Genomic DNA, 15,583 nt, shown 5'->3' with positions numbered 1-15,583 from the left:
ATTGGAAACCACGACTTAAGCATAATAACTTACATTTTTCGAATGACGAAAGCCCCGAGAAGAATAAATAAGGCGATGCCGAAAATGACCCCAGCTAGGATCATTTGTGGATCCCCTTTATCCGCGCAAGAAAGTAAACCCTTTTCGATGCATTCTTGGCAAAAAATAGTTACATTACGTTTGCGTTAAAAGTATAGTTTTGTAATTTGTACGATTTGTCCGCTATAAAATATTTATTTGCAGTTGGCGTAATAAAATGTCCTGATGTAAGTTATTTGAAAATATATTGACTTAAGGTATTTCAATATGACTTGACCTAAGGTAATTTCACAATAAAAGTTAAAAAAAAAACTTTTCTGCCCATTGCACATGACTTGACTTAAAGTATTTCTAAAAGACTTGCCTACACTAGTTTTATGTTCGTTTGCGCCGAAAGTTTACCGACAAAACTAAAGAGTACGTCATAAGTGCATCAAGGTGGATACAACCTCGATTCAACAATCGGCACACTTCAACTCATTACAAATTGTTCACACGACAGTTAGGATTAGAACTGTCGCCAGCGTTAAGCGGTTGACAACAGTAATAAATTGAATACAACATGCGGGCAGCATCAAAAAAATTATAGCGATTTAAAAGATTAAAAAACAACTTTTGTCCGACCATAAAGCTAAAAAAGGGTGCTACAGTGTTTTCGCACCTAAGCGTTTCTGGCAGATGTATTCCGCCCGATCTACCGTACAGTTGGCGTGGAACCATTGCCAGTTGTTGGGCTCCTCCAATCTAATCATCACACAGCCTTCATCCCAATAAGCACCATCAGTTGCTTTGGAACTCCATTGAAGAAATCCTGCCTCTGTACCATCCGGCCATTGGAAAGTTTTACTTGCTTGGTTGAGAGTCAAACCAACGTGGTAAAATTTCCAGGGAACTGTGAAACAAATTGGATTTTTTACGACTAGATTTATTTAAAGTTTTGTAAAATTAGATTGGAACTGAAATTCGGTCATTTCACTTTTTTCCGAAGTAAATCAGAAACAAATTAGAGCATTATAGTTTTTTCCAAATTAGGTTAGAATTAGAATTACCGGATTCTATAAAAAATAAAAATTTAACTGGGATTCAAATAGAAGTTGATTTTTTATTGAATTACCCGCAATTCGCTACCATTCTTTGAGCTATTTATACAAATTATTGCACATAAAACAAATTGCTTGCTATATGTTGCGTTTTTAGGACTTGACTTGCGCAACTGATGACTTGTACTGGGACTAACTTGTTATTTATTCAAAACTTGACCTGGACTTTTTTTACAATGACTTGTTTACAACACTGCTGGCTATTGCTCGCGCACCTAAAACAAAATAAATCTACAAACCTAACAGTCTTTCCAGAAATCGCTGGATTTCCAACGAATCAACTTTGGCCAACGTTCCATTCATCTCAGAACAGACATCTGTTGCTTTTAAGTGGTTCATGAGAGCGCTGGAATCGACGTAATATTTGAAGTCGTTTAATTCGCCCCAATCGTGGGAGCTAACTTGACCGATGGTGAAATACAGAATGAAGAGTGGAGCTAAATGCATGATGGGCAACTTGTGTTGGTATCTCTGATAACAATGGCTCGGACACTTAGAACTTAAATTACAGAAGGACTAAATATAGAAGAACTACAAATTGACTAAATTATAGAAGAATTATAAATTAAAGTTTTTATTTCTTTCATTAAGATATAAATTTTGCTTGTTTTTTCGAAATGTTATATTAGAATTAAATTTACCGAATTAGTATAAACTAAAATTTTAACTTAAATCCAAAATATATCAAAAAATCTATCTCAAAGCACAGATGAAATATTGACCCTAAAAACGCCCTAAGACTAATGGCAATATCGCGTAAAACCAGAAATCATATAAACTAAAATGATCGACATGATATTCTAATTCGTTTCGGCCCCAAAAAATAAAAAAAATACTTAACGAAAACCCTCCAATCAACCCAAGTCATTTGTCCAAAAGACTTAAGTCAAATTAAGTTACTTAAAACGAGTGACTTAAGTGCACTTAAGTAAAGTAATTAACTTAAGTCATTACAAAACTGCGGATTGGCCGCGGTCTGTTGGTTAATTACAATTAAATATTTACAACAGTTTAATATCGCTGAGCATCTGTGCGTTTTGTGATGCCAATAGTTGTAGCCTAAACACATATCTTTTAAAGGTCTAATCGTTTCTAACCAGCTTTAAACTTGACAATATTCTGAACATCTTTTCATCTAAATCAAAAATTTCTTGTCGTTTTTAGTAGCCTAGCTTTAATTTTGTTTCTCTCTGTCCCGTTTATGTTCCTGTTAACACTGGTCGCACTTTATTCCATAACAAACACATTAAATGAACCTATAGGACGACGTGCTTGTTTATACAGACTATTTTTGCCGTGTAATCTGCATGCAAATAATTGGTTAAAATTAAGTTCATATGGATTCTAACTGGTTTGTACAAGTTTAGTCCGCTTTATGTTTGTCTGTTGTGAGTTTAGCACTGTTTGTGTCAAACACATCCAATTGTCAGAGCGGTGCGCTCTACTGCTGTTAGTGTTGTGGCTCACGCCAGCAAATCATCAACCAAAACTCATTCAGGCCCCTAAACCTATACCACGAATTCACAGGGATCTACGGAGGTCCCAGTCTTGTAGTGGCAAGTTTACTTAAGTCTCTGTTTTGAAATGACTTTTTTCTTTACTGTATTTTCTGTAATACTTTTTGTATACTGTATTCTCTGTAATAAAATGCCTCTTTTAGGCATTTTAAACGAATAACTTGAACTATTTAGGCAAACGACCTGAAGTGAATTAAACTGTTTAAATATTTTTTAGGTAAATTTAAGATGTTAAGTAGATCCTCATCGTTTAATTCATTTTTTTTAAAGCGAGAGATTTACCCTATGTGAAAGTCGCCATCGTTTAAATTTCAGTAGGTGTGATGTCGTAGAATGCCCGGAATAAAATAAGGTTATTGGCATTAAAAGTTAAAAACATTAAGTGCAATGCGAACGATTTTACCTGAAACTTTATATTTGTGTTGAAAAACTCTTGAGAGAAGTACTACAAGCGACGCCCGTTGCGCTCATGGGATCGAAAGGTATTTGCATTTTTTCTTTCTGAAGGAGCGTTTGTTTACAAGTGTTCAGAGTTCACTCAGACGTTTAATTGTCTGTTCAGGTCGTAGTGTAGTGTATGTGTAATATTTACGACTAGAATACATGTATTGATTTGAACTTTTAAATGCTTTCGACTGAATTGATTTGAAGAGTCGAGTTCCGAATTTGATTCTAATTTAATCAATATAATCTCTGTCGTGTCAAAATATACCTTTTGACAAAAACCCGTCTTTAATTTTTTGGTATTTTAACGTGAAACCAATTTGGATTTCTAAGGTCTACTCTACGGAAATTCGAATTTTTGGAATAAAGTGCTCTAGGTTTTACTAAATAATTTTTAAACACGCATTTATTTCTTTAATATAGGTGTACCCTAAAATCAGTAAATTGTGTCATACTGAAAAGCGCTGAAAAATGGGTAAGTTATATTTTTCATATAAACCAAAATTAGTCTTTTTGGTGAAAATTATTGATAACATTATATTAAAAAATGAAATAAAAACTGACTTAAATGTTTTATTTAACAGTTTAAAATATTGTGTGTGTGTTTACTAATTTATGATTTAGCACTTAAATGGAGGTGGTTTAGAATCCTGCCACTTTTTTGTATCAAACGCTAGCAAAGGTACATTAACAAAACCAGTCGTCGATATTGAAATTGCAAACTGGTAGACTAAATACAATAATACTTCAACCACCAAAACGCAAACCTGTATCCTAACCCAAATATATAATGTATTTTTCGTTACGGTGGAAAAAAAACATTTTAGAATTGTAGACCAGCACAACTTAGCAACTATCTTATTAACTTGTACATTTTTTATTTTATCTCTGTTTAAGGTTGTTTTGGTGGATGTTTACGATGTCTCAGTCTGGTTCCTTGGGCCTCTCTAATTGCGACGGTCATGTGTTGGGCCGGCACCGCTCTATTTTGTGGAACCGGCCACGAAGCGATTACTCACACCTTCGACCTTTTAGACGCCGCAAATATAACCGCTTTTAATTGGAGTACGACATCGTCAGACGAACTGTGAGTGGTTTTAATGAGACAGTTTTGAATTAATTGAAAAAAAATCTGGTAAAAGCAAAATAGACAAAAGTTGTTTTAGTAAAGTGTGTTTGGTTTTATTTTTTTTTAAAACTGTAACAACCAGGACACAATATAAAGTTTCATTAAGAAGAATATAGAGCATTTTATGACACAACCGCAACTGTTAGTGTTATATATTTAAATGCTTAAAGTTGTTTTCAAGTTCCAGATGCTTTAGGCCCAATTAAATTCATTTTGCAAAGAAGTTCATATTGCAATCAGGGCTGAGGAGTCCTTTAAAAATAACTAGAGGCCGTATCCGGCTCTGACTCCACAGTCTGTATTCCACCAATTTAGGTGACTAAATACAATGGCTATTCAGCAATCCATTTATGGTGTTGTCATATTACTTATCCACCCACAGTACACGGTTGTAAATATTCTACATTTGCTATTCCGCCTTTACGGTTGGCGGCCATATCAATTTTAAATTTTTGGTAGTGCGCATGTCGGACTCGTAAAACTGGTAGTTTTATGTGGTCTTACTGGAGTCTGACTGTGCAGCCCTGGTATTAATGTCGACAAACATGTTACGTTGATTAGCGTCTACAATATTGTTGTTTCATGCAGTCTTCTCGCCATAAAATACTCCACATACGGAATCGCCGCTTACATGTTCGGATTAACTCTACTGCTTTTCATATTCGGATTATTTGCAACGAGGGCAGTGAAGAGCGATTATGAGGACGGATGCATTACTTCCAGTTGCGGCATTTGCATCGGCGTTTTTGTGAGTGGTTTATTTAAAATATGTTTAATTTCTTGCAATACCTTGGTTTCCACATTCTTTTAATCTTTCTTTAAGTGTCTTTTGATTGATTGTGTATTAAAAATGTTTATTAAAAAGACCTTGGATATCTTTTGATGGAAATCCTCATGTTTTTTAACTATTATTTATTGTGTTAACCGTGCCATTTATAGTGTTTTGCATTTGAATTATATTAAAATGAGTGCCAACCAGTTCTGTTTTATGTCTTTATAAGCTACTTGTCCTCTCAAAGATTGTCCTCAAAGTCTTCAATGTGTTTCATAAAACTGTGTGCAACTAGCAACCATGAATAATAAGTTAGGAAGTTATCGGACAACTCTAAAACCCTGCAATATTATAGGAATTTTAGCAGTGTGTTTTATTTATTTTTTATTTCAGTGCACATTTATTTCCTACCTCACCACGGCTGGTTGGCTTCTGCTGATGTGCGGTGCTGCCCTACCCTTGTACATTTTCATCGTTTCACAATCACAGTGCGCAGCAGTGGTCGATTTTGGCAGTGTGTGTGTCGACTTTGTACAAATAGGTAGGCTTGAAAACTAGACTTAAGAATATATTAACTGTTGCTACTAAGCACAGACTTGAGAATTAAGCTGGTTAAAAAGGATATTTTCAAGTTTCAACCAAAAAAAAGGCATTTTTTGCTTAAATATTGATAAAATTCTGTAACTATGTTTAATAGATCGCTTGTAAAAAACTTTAAATATTATCATTGGTTTTATTTTTAACTATTTTGACAAGAAAAAGACAAACATTATTTTTCCTTTTTAGTTGAAACTTGTAATAGTTTTAATAGTTTCCTTGTAATTTTATTTAAACTATAAATATTACTGTTAGTTTTCCTTAAGTGTTTCAACAAGAAAATGGCAAACACTTTTTTTTCTTTTTTGTTAAACATTAATATAGTTTTAAAGTTTTAATAGGCCTTGTATTTAAACTTGCAACCATGTTTGCAGTGAGTTAACAAGAAATTGCCATTCACTATTTCTTGTAACATATATATTTTTCTGTAGGCTTAGTCGCACCCAATGATGCTGGGGCTGGTCAACTTTGTGGAGAAGCTCTGAAAGCAGTGTGCACTGACCCAAAGGTAAGACATTTACAGCTTTAACTGACCGTCATATTTAGCATAAAACAGTTGTTTTGTTTTTACTAAAACAGTTGTTTTGTTTAACTAAGATTTTTTTGAGTGACATTTTGTATCAACCAATTGAGATATATGTATACTTTACATGCTTGTTACGTTTTTACTGTACTTTATTTATTGGCATATACAAATCCAAAATTTACGTTTATCTGTTTTTAAGTCCTATCCTGAGAAAATATATAATGAGTTTTTTGCTTAAAGTATACAATGTGTAGGTAAATCATTACAATTTGTTTTCCAGTATGATCTGACTTATCAGATGTACATCTCTGCATTTGTCGGAGCTACGGTGGCTGCCTTAAGTATGGTAAGGGATTCGCACTTTCATAATTCAAAAGTTTAGCTTGCCATTTTGTAAATTGGCTGAACAACCCAAATTTGTCAACTCTATTTCTATGCACGCCATTTATGATACAAAGTCATGCTCAATTACCATCACAATGAATAATTTATTTGTTTAGAGCTACGCGAGCCATGCAAACTGCCCCTTTCAATTGCAATCCTAATTGTTCATCAGTAAATAAAGCCCTGCAAATAATGATCCCATGACTTCTATAACCAAATATCACATTTTTTCCTTGAATATTGATTTTTACCGACTATTTTTTTTTAACTGTTTGAACAATGTTATGAAGAATGCCTGAGAAAACATGCATTTTTTATTAGCCATGCAAAACTGCCCTTTTCAATTGCAATCCTAATTGTTTGACAGAAAATGAGGCCCTGCAAATAGTGGTCTCATAACTTTTATGACCAAATATTACATTTTTCCTGAATATTGATTTTTCACCGACTTTATATAACAATTACAATTACCAGAGGAGCTGTTTTTGATTTATATAACAATTACAATCACCAGAGAAGCTGTTTTTAATTTATATTACCATGCCTGGTAGCAACAGTTTATATACTCAACATGTTAACTGAATTTCTAAACTTGTATGAGGACTTCGATGTTGGTCTCCTGCCTTAAGAATATATAAATAACTTAACTGATATTTAAAGCATAATATTGTTTGTTTTGTATACCACATTATTTAAACACACCTGACCTCAATGGTGCTTATCTATTAGCTAAGGGCATACCAGGTATAAATTGACAAGGTAACCATTGAACTTTGGGCTTTGCTAAAGGGACAAGTGTTTGTCAAAGTAACACATACATGTAGTTGCTGCAAGAATGGTTAATGAATTTGTTTCTCTCCTACATGTTTTCACAGGACCGCATAAATATGCATAATAGTTAATTCACACTTATGATGCCATGCATATGAAGATTGAAAAATATCAATTACTAGGCTTGGTAATAAATTTTACAAACAATTTTCAAGGCATGTATATAAAATGGCTATAATGGCTGTATCCAGTATTTATATATTTGTGTTTATCAAAGAAGGTTCATTCTAGAGAAGAGTTGAAATTTGCCAGGCCTAGGAGGGATATAATAGATAATAAGTCAATTCAATTTATTAAAAGTAGTAAAAAAGGGCAAAGTTTATAAAGCCAAAATTATCAAACGAACAAACGCCACATACACATATATATATATATTTGTAGAACTTCTAATGTTTGTAAATTGACCTATCCCCATCAATTTGAAGTATTTATCCATATATAGTATCTTTGTGTCTACTAAAAGAGGGTTACTAAGGTAAGACACATTATTTAAAGGGAGAAATGATAGGAATAAAAAACAATAAAAATAGCTATTATATATGTTTTTGACGTCTGCTAAAAAAGGGCTATTGACCATGTCGGTGAGTCGTGCAACTTGCAAGGGAGAACTAATAAGAATGAACTGATCAATGTAATGAGTAGACATGCAAAAAAAAGGCAAAAAAATAAAGTTTATCATATCCATAGACTCTTTGTGGTTACCAAATGAGGTTATTCAAACCAGGATGCCAATTTTAAATGAACAAAGGGTATAGGCAACCACAACATGCATTGCATGCATATCTTTATTAGTATTTGTTAGTTGAGTTATCTCCCTGTGGGTTACGTTACAATAAGTCTTCACCTTCAAGTATTTTCAGCCGTGACTGACTGTATGGCATTGGTGTCATTGTGGCTCCCTGGAGATTTTTAACCATCAAGGAAAACCATTGACTAAGAGCTTGCAATTATTGATCACAGATTGAGAGTCTTGTTAACTTTTGATTGTGTCATTTTTTAATGACTTTTCTAGGGTCATAGAAAAGCCAGCATCCAATACAAACATTGAGTTTCATCTATTTTGCATTGTAATATCATAATTGCATATTGAGATTAGCGAACCAATTTTTCTTCCAAGCTATCCTATTTCAAATTGTTTAAAATTTCACCTTCTACTTTCAATATGTGGCCGATGGTCGTTTAAGACAAAATGAGATTGCCCTGGGGCATTATTTAAGAAGGCCGCCTTATGCCCAAATAAAGAATCAGATTTAAGCATAAAAGAAATACCAGCCGAGTCGCAAAGTAATTAGCTGTGCGAATATTTTAAACATATCTTTTGTTTGTGTAGAAGAATATTTTTTCATGATAACTTGCTTAAAATGTTCACACAAACTTTCCATCTTATGTTTCAATCAGCTTTGGTTTGAATATTGAAAAGTTGTTGAAAAAACCTACTGTATGTTGTTTCAAATGTTTTTTAATATACGTTTGATATATATATTTTTAATATATGTCCAACGTGATATTATGATTAACGTTTTAAGATACGTCAAACTTAAGTTACTTGTTAGAAAGTGCTGTTGCATAACCAATTTTTATCGACGTATTGGTTATTCTTTTCACCATGGCATTTATGCTGTTTGTTTTAGAATTATATTAAAAAAATGCTAAGTAATTCAAGAAAGTCAACAACAAGTCAAATTACTGATAAAAAAAACAACAATAAACCATTAAAATTGGTAAACTTGTCCGAATAAGAGCAATACCTCAACTAAAACTTACAACAAAAAGCTTTATGTAGTAATCAAATTGTTTTATGTGCAAATATTGAGATAAATAACATAATTTTATAATAAAATGTTATTAAAAACACGTAATTTCAACCCAAGTCATTTGACATAAAACCTATAAAAAGTCTTTGTATCTATTTTGATTTTTTTGAATAAAATTGTGTGGTGACCCAGAAGATTCATTTTCAACCAAAATATATTGGCACCGTTCATTTAAAGAAAAATATATCATCACCATCCACCCGACTTCACTTTGTTTAGGCTTAAATTTCTTGTTTTCCTGCAGAAACAATTCCTGATGTGCTTGTCGGCCAATTACGCCTACATCAAGATGGCACGTCGCCTGGCCGTCTACGAGGACGTCAAGTACCGCGAAGAAATGGAATTAAACGACATCATCAACACGGCAAGATCTAACGAACGTCTCACCTACAAGTACTGATCCAGTGAACCGGTATCCACCATCGCTGGATCTAAGGTTGTAGCCAAGTTCGTTTTTTTTGTTTTCTTGTACTTTTTCCCTTTAAGCTTTTTATCATGCTGGCCTGGGCCCAATGTGGGTGTTTTCATTGAGGGGCATTTTTCCTGCTCTTTATTTTATGCCGTTGCTTATTTTTTTCTTGTGTGCTTTTTATTGTCAGAAAGGCTGCACCATATTGGATTTTTAGAGTTTTTAGGAGGTTTGTTTTAAGAATATGTTTATGGTACTACATTTTTCGACGATTTTAACTTTTTTTCTTGGTTGATGTTGTTTTGCTGTTGCCAGTTTCGTTTAAATGTTCAATTTTAATTTTATTTGTCTCATATATATTATGCCCGTTAAATGTGGTACAGGATTTTTGTGGTATATTGGTCAATCGACAAGGTAGTAATCATTTAAATGTGATACAGATCCCTTGTTTTGTGGTAATAGAATCTGGAACTGTCATATCTTGTATTTTTTTATATTATGCATATAAATTACATGAACATTAGTAAATCTAACATAAGCCAAACAACACATGTGCTCAAAGGTTGTTTAAAATTTCATTTTTTTCATATAATTTTTTCTTTTTCAAATCAGAATTATTACACCTAGGATTAACGAAATCATTGTTTTGTACTTTACACACCAGTTAAATACATGACAATGGCAAAAAACAGCCCAGAAGTTCCTGAACTGTTCAATCAATGAGTGATATTTATTTTTCAAAACCAAACTCAATGACCTCATATTCCAACTGTGTCATTAAAATAGCCCCAGGGCTCCTCCATAGAGTTTCTCCCACATACTTGAAAGGAAAATCACCATCTCTGTTGGTTTTGGTTGTGCCTGACTAAATATGCCAGTGGAACAAAAGCGACCTGAACATGGTTTTTGGCCATCAAGAGAGAACAATGGTTTTCTTAAATATCATGTTCGAACATGGGTAAAATTTAAAATACCAAATTTTAACTAAGTGTTTGTGAAATGGCGTGTTTTTAGATTTTTGGTAAATGAAACAGCACCTTTTATTTTAATTAGTGATTGTCAGTTTGAGATTTTGAAAACTCGTAAGCCCCAGTTTGTATTTACATTAAAAAGGTGGTTTTATAAATAAACAAGGTTTTCATGGAATTTGTAGACAGCAACTTCAGAAACAATTCTGCTTGAAGCAATAAAAAAAGTGTTATAAAAAACACAAAATCACGGCATAAGTTTCAAAATCTTTCGCACAAGTTACGAAAAAAGGGGCTTTTAAAATCGCCTTTAGTCCCCTACTGGTTAATACAAGCACACAGTCACGCTCTAACTGCAACTAACTGCAGTTGCGCGTTTGTTTTCACGCTGTTCACCCAATTAAACCCGAGGATTTCCTGCCAAAATCATCGCTCACTAGTGTTGTCGTCCAACCCAACACCAGGTGAAACTTAGCCCGGTCCAAAACCTTGTGTGTTCGTGTTAGCTAATTTTTACATCAGGCTGGCAGAGTTTTGCCTTCTGGTGACATGTATTTATTGTCTAAATTTTTCGTTTTTTTTTCAATAGACAATATATATGCCTGGCACTGCCTTTTCCTCACTACACACGGTTCTTCCCACTTTCGTAACTTTTTTCAGAATGGCACAACAAAATCATTTCCCACCAATTGTGTAGGGCATATGTTTCCACATATTCGGCATTTTCAAACACATATGTGAAGCAACCACCATTTTTGGTTTTTTTTTGACTGATTCTTCAGCCGACATAGTCGCCAAGCCGCCAGCATTGTGCCATACTGTTTTAAACGAGCCCATCCTTGTTTTTGCGGCCTTTTAAGTGTTAGTTCAGGTCCCGAGAGTTGTTTTTTCGGGTGCGCCTTGACGGTTAAATGTCATGTGAACTATGGAAAAGCTTTAAAAGTGGGATGGGTTGCTTCGTTTTGTGTGTTTTGCCGTTTTATCAATATTTGGACTGATCGGTTTGAAGCGTTCTTTGGATTGTCATATTTCGACAAATGTTTAGAGGTCTTTGAAATATGTTAGGATGCTTCTCTTGCGAGTATTTCGGTTTTTCTCATAATAAAAAGGCCCATCGCTCAAAATTAGATCATTTTGTTTGGTTCAGTCGAATTTTAAAATGATAATTGTATAACAAAATGATAAAAGGGCTCAGTCAATCGTTTGGTTTGTCAGTTCGCGTTTTAAAATGTTTTGTAGCTGATACTTTAGCTGTTTAGAAAAATAAAAATTAGGTTAACTTTCATTTCTTTGTTTCAAAGTGCCCTGGAAACTGGTACAAGGCTAAACCTAGTATAAAATTACCGCGGACGAACCATCCAAGCAAAAGACCTTCTCAGAACAAATATCTTCTTTTCCCGCCAATTCGCTCGTATATTAAACCGGCAGTTAACCACTAAATCAACTTGTAAAAAATAATAAGAATATCAAAGCCTATTCAGAAATAGGTATCATTTTGAACGTTTCAAATAATTCATTTTCAACATTGATGTTTAAAAGTGAAAATTTCTAAACCTCTGCAATAATTGCCATACCAGAACAAACAGCAACCCATCGTCTTATTTTCCGCCAATTTGCTCGTATATTAAACCGGCAGTAAATCAGTAAATCAACTTGTAAGAACGTCGTGTCGTATGTCCTGAGCAAATAGCCACTGTCGGATAAATAGGGCGGCCTTACTTGCTGCTTTTGGTGCAAACAAGCTGCGGTGTGCCCCAGTGCTTGTTTTGGGTTAAGTGACGCCACGTTTTTCATAAGTATGTCGCAACGACGCCCGGAATTTGCTGTGCTTTGCAGGATTACTGAAGCTTTTGTAAATGCTTATAATAATATTTAATAAAATCGACATTTCGCAGTTTAATGACGTTTTAGCAAACCTCATGCCATCATCAGTGTAAAAATCAAATTCAACGGCTTTAATATTTTTTATTGAAATTACTTGAAAAAAACGTGTATTGTTTTCCATACTTTTGTAAATGGTTTTGGGAAAAGAGAGGCGTCGCTAAAAATCATCCTTAAAAAAAACTTTAAAATCGTTTTGATTGCGTCGTACAGTTCACCCTTACACAACGAATACATTTTTTTTTCATTTTCAAATAGGCCAAGCTCGATTTGATGCGTTGTTAGCCAAATATATACGGGTTTGACTTAAAGCAGTGTTTCTTAACCTGCGGTACACATAGCAATAGTAGAAGGGCGTATCTTTATGGAATCCAAAACTATTGGCAGCAGGTTTCTGCTTGTCGATCACTGTTCCGCTGACGCGTGTATTAACAATAAAACTCAAAGTTTAAAAACCCTAGTAAAACCAATTCGGATTGAATTAAAGAACTGTTTTTTCTCGGGGTTTTAAACTTTGAGTTTTTGGTTAAAATTCGCGTTAGCCTCTTATCCAAATGCCAAGCTTTTATGCATAATGGAAACGTAAGGGAAAACTGACATGTATAGTAGGGGAAAATGAACGTTTAGAGTGGCAGCCCTGCCCTTTAGACAGCATAGAGTGTCCAAGCCCGCTGTGTAATATACACACCTCTGTTGAATCTTCTCAAGTCGCCACTCGACTTTCCCGAGATCTCGCAAATCCCAACCGAACAAAGACGTAAATGCCCGCCTTGATACTCTCAAGTGGACCTTAGCGCTTTCGGGGCCAAGCAACGTCGCTACACAAGGCACTCCACAAAACACGGACACGGGCAGTTTGGAAAAGTTTGCTTTTTTTCCAACCCCTTGTAGTAAAAGTGAGAAAAATAACGAAACTTGATAAAAAATAAAATGTGCCGCCTCACCAAACGTGGTTGTTTGGACACTTTAAAATGTGAGCGAATGCTTTATTTTTTTTATTTTCCTTAAAAATGATTGCTGACCAATTTCTATAAAGTGTTTTAAAACTGGTTACAAAGCGATCTAAATTTAGCACAAAAATTCAGCACACTGTAAAAACGATCAACGTCGCCACAAGGCACTTCACAATACACGGGCAGTTTGAATTAGTTTGCCTTCTTTTCCAGCCTCTTGTAGTAAAAGTGAGAAAAACGGTGAAACGGAACTCAAGAATTTGAACGTGTTTTTTTAGGAAACCATTAAAACTAGCCTTGGAAAACAAAACATTAGCAATTGGGTTAAAGTAACGCTTCAATGGTAACGCTTCACCAAAAGTGGTTATTCGACTCTTTAAACCGCGATCGGCTACAATTTTTTTTAACTCCTCTTAGTGCAAAGTAAAAAAATATCAATGTGAAAAAGATTGTCGGCCCGTTTTATAAATTGTTTTAAGAGTGGTTATAAATAGATCTAAAAACTAGCAAAACAATCAACATAGATTAAAAAACAAGAAAATGTGATAAACTGAAAAAAAAATAATAATTTTCCTAGATTCACCAAAAGTGGCCATTTGTATTGGCCTCATTCGAAAACCTCCAATCGTCCATTCTCTAAATCTCTAATCCGATCAACCCGAACGGCATATTTGCCATCTTGCTTCGACAGCTGACATCACTCTGTTGCAATAAAGCCATGTCCGGCACTTGATCCGGTTAATATTACACAAGCAGGCTTTCCAGGGCGGATTTGTGTCATTTACATGCCTTATTCGCTTGCTGGGATTAGCTCGTTTCGCCTCGAGATCTAGATTAATGCCGTTTCCCTCTTAAGCAGCACGTGCTCTTGTGCTTTATGTGTTGTGGCAGAATATAGCAACTGTAATGCCCTAATCCCAATATTGCCTGGCTCGTTGGTTTGAGATTTAGTACAGACGCCGTTATGTCAAAAATAAAAGATATGTTTTAAGCTTAGTATTTGTTTCCAAAAACAGAATCTTGCCCTCCAGCAGAACACATAATGGCGGCGATAAGATTTCCAAAAGTTTTTAAGTGCAACAACAATCAATCAGCAAGGTCTAAAACTTTGAATATAAATTCATATTTATATTAAAAGTTTTAGCGGTCCCAAGTTATTTTAAACGTTCTTTAAAATGTCCTTATTAGCCTTCACACGGGACTTACAGTTTTTTAAAACGTTTTAATGTACTTTTGCCGCTATGAATATGTGATAAAAAACGAACGATTTGTTTTACATTTAAAAACTACTGTAGATTTTTCTTTAAGTGGACGTATTGTTTTTGTTGTACAGCTGGTTATTTAAACATTTTCATCGAATAATCCGAACAGTAAAAAGCAATGCGTTCCCAGTGACCTGTAAATTTTATTTTAATTCTCTCTCGTTAATAAGCACAAAAAACTCAACGGCCAGATATTTCTTCTTAAAAGCCGTTGGTCTCATAACAAAATCTGGTCTGTCTTAATCAGACCCAGGCCATTCAAATTCGAAACCCCGTCTTTTTTAATCAAAGCACGGCCTTTGTTGATTGAAAGCGAGCCAGCTAAAACAACAAACACGTCTTCTTCGCGGCCAACCTGTTTTGAATTACCGCCAGTTGTACAAACTGTTCCTACAAAGCCAACACACAACACTACGGTCGGTTTCAACGTATGTCGCTTGAAAGTCAAAGACCCGGTTTTCGAACGGCACACCTGGTGGTGGCATTTATTGTGTTGTTACTACACACCGTCACACCAATCCGTTTAACTACATAGCTTTAAAAAGTACAGTACAATACTAATTGTGCTTCAACAATTTTTTGTGATTTAAACTTTTTTTTGGTTTTATTTTTTAACAATCTAAATTTTCCCAATAATCTTGTAATTTTTGATAGCATACCTAAAGTATCCGGCCAAATTTTACACGTTGTGTTACACAGCGAATAAGATAGCTCAGCTCTGTTGAGACAAATTTCGATTAAACTTCACGTGTGGAATTTCCAACAGCCCAAAAAGTAGAGCTGCTTTTAAACAGGAGTCCTGTAAACTGGCCAGACTCCTATCGGCTTAAACCAAACCAACACGGCATTTCGCCGCTAATGCCTTCAGTGAAAAGTCAAACGCCAAACAAAAGCGTCTGTGAATGAAAATCGGCCTGGTACGACCTTATTTCCAGCTTCCCTTTACGCCTATGGTTC

The 15,583-nt window shown here is 34.6% G+C and overlaps 1 protein-coding gene across 1 annotated transcript; it reads left to right on the top strand.

The window, feature by feature from the left end:
* Positions 1–3,491: 3,491 nt before the first annotated feature.
* LOC146135166 (neuronal membrane glycoprotein M6-a-like) lies at positions 3,492–10,259 on the top strand. The gene is made up of 7 exons (XM_083395396.1): positions 3,492–3,575; positions 3,998–4,187; positions 4,818–4,977; positions 5,395–5,542; positions 6,030–6,106; positions 6,405–6,470; positions 9,398–10,259. The coding sequence occupies exons 1-7, from the start codon at positions 3,572–3,574 to the stop codon at positions 9,551–9,553; spliced, it is 801 nt and encodes a 266-aa protein (XP_083251522.1). The 5' UTR covers positions 3,492–3,571; the 3' UTR covers positions 9,554–10,259.
* Positions 10,260–15,583: the final 5,324 nt, after the last annotated feature.

Source organism: Ascidiella aspersa, chromosome 8 (genome assembly GCF_963924565.1).
Source record: "Ascidiella aspersa chromosome 8, kaAscAspe10.2, whole genome shotgun sequence".
Classification (NCBI taxonomy): domain Eukaryota; kingdom Metazoa; phylum Chordata; class Ascidiacea; order Phlebobranchia; family Ascidiidae; genus Ascidiella; species Ascidiella aspersa.
Note: the sequence above shows the minus strand (reverse complement) of the source record. Positions and strands in the feature narration are given on the sequence as shown.

Coding starts and splice junctions, on each gene's coding strand:
- LOC146135166 (XM_083395396.1), top strand. Junction 4,978..5,394: donor GCATTTGCATCGGCGTTTTT/GTGAGTGGTTTA, acceptor TTTTTATTTCAG/TGCACATTTATTTCCTACCT. Junction 6,107..6,404: donor CAGTGTGCACTGACCCAAAG/GTAAGACATTTA, acceptor TTTGTTTTCCAG/TATGATCTGACTTATCAGAT.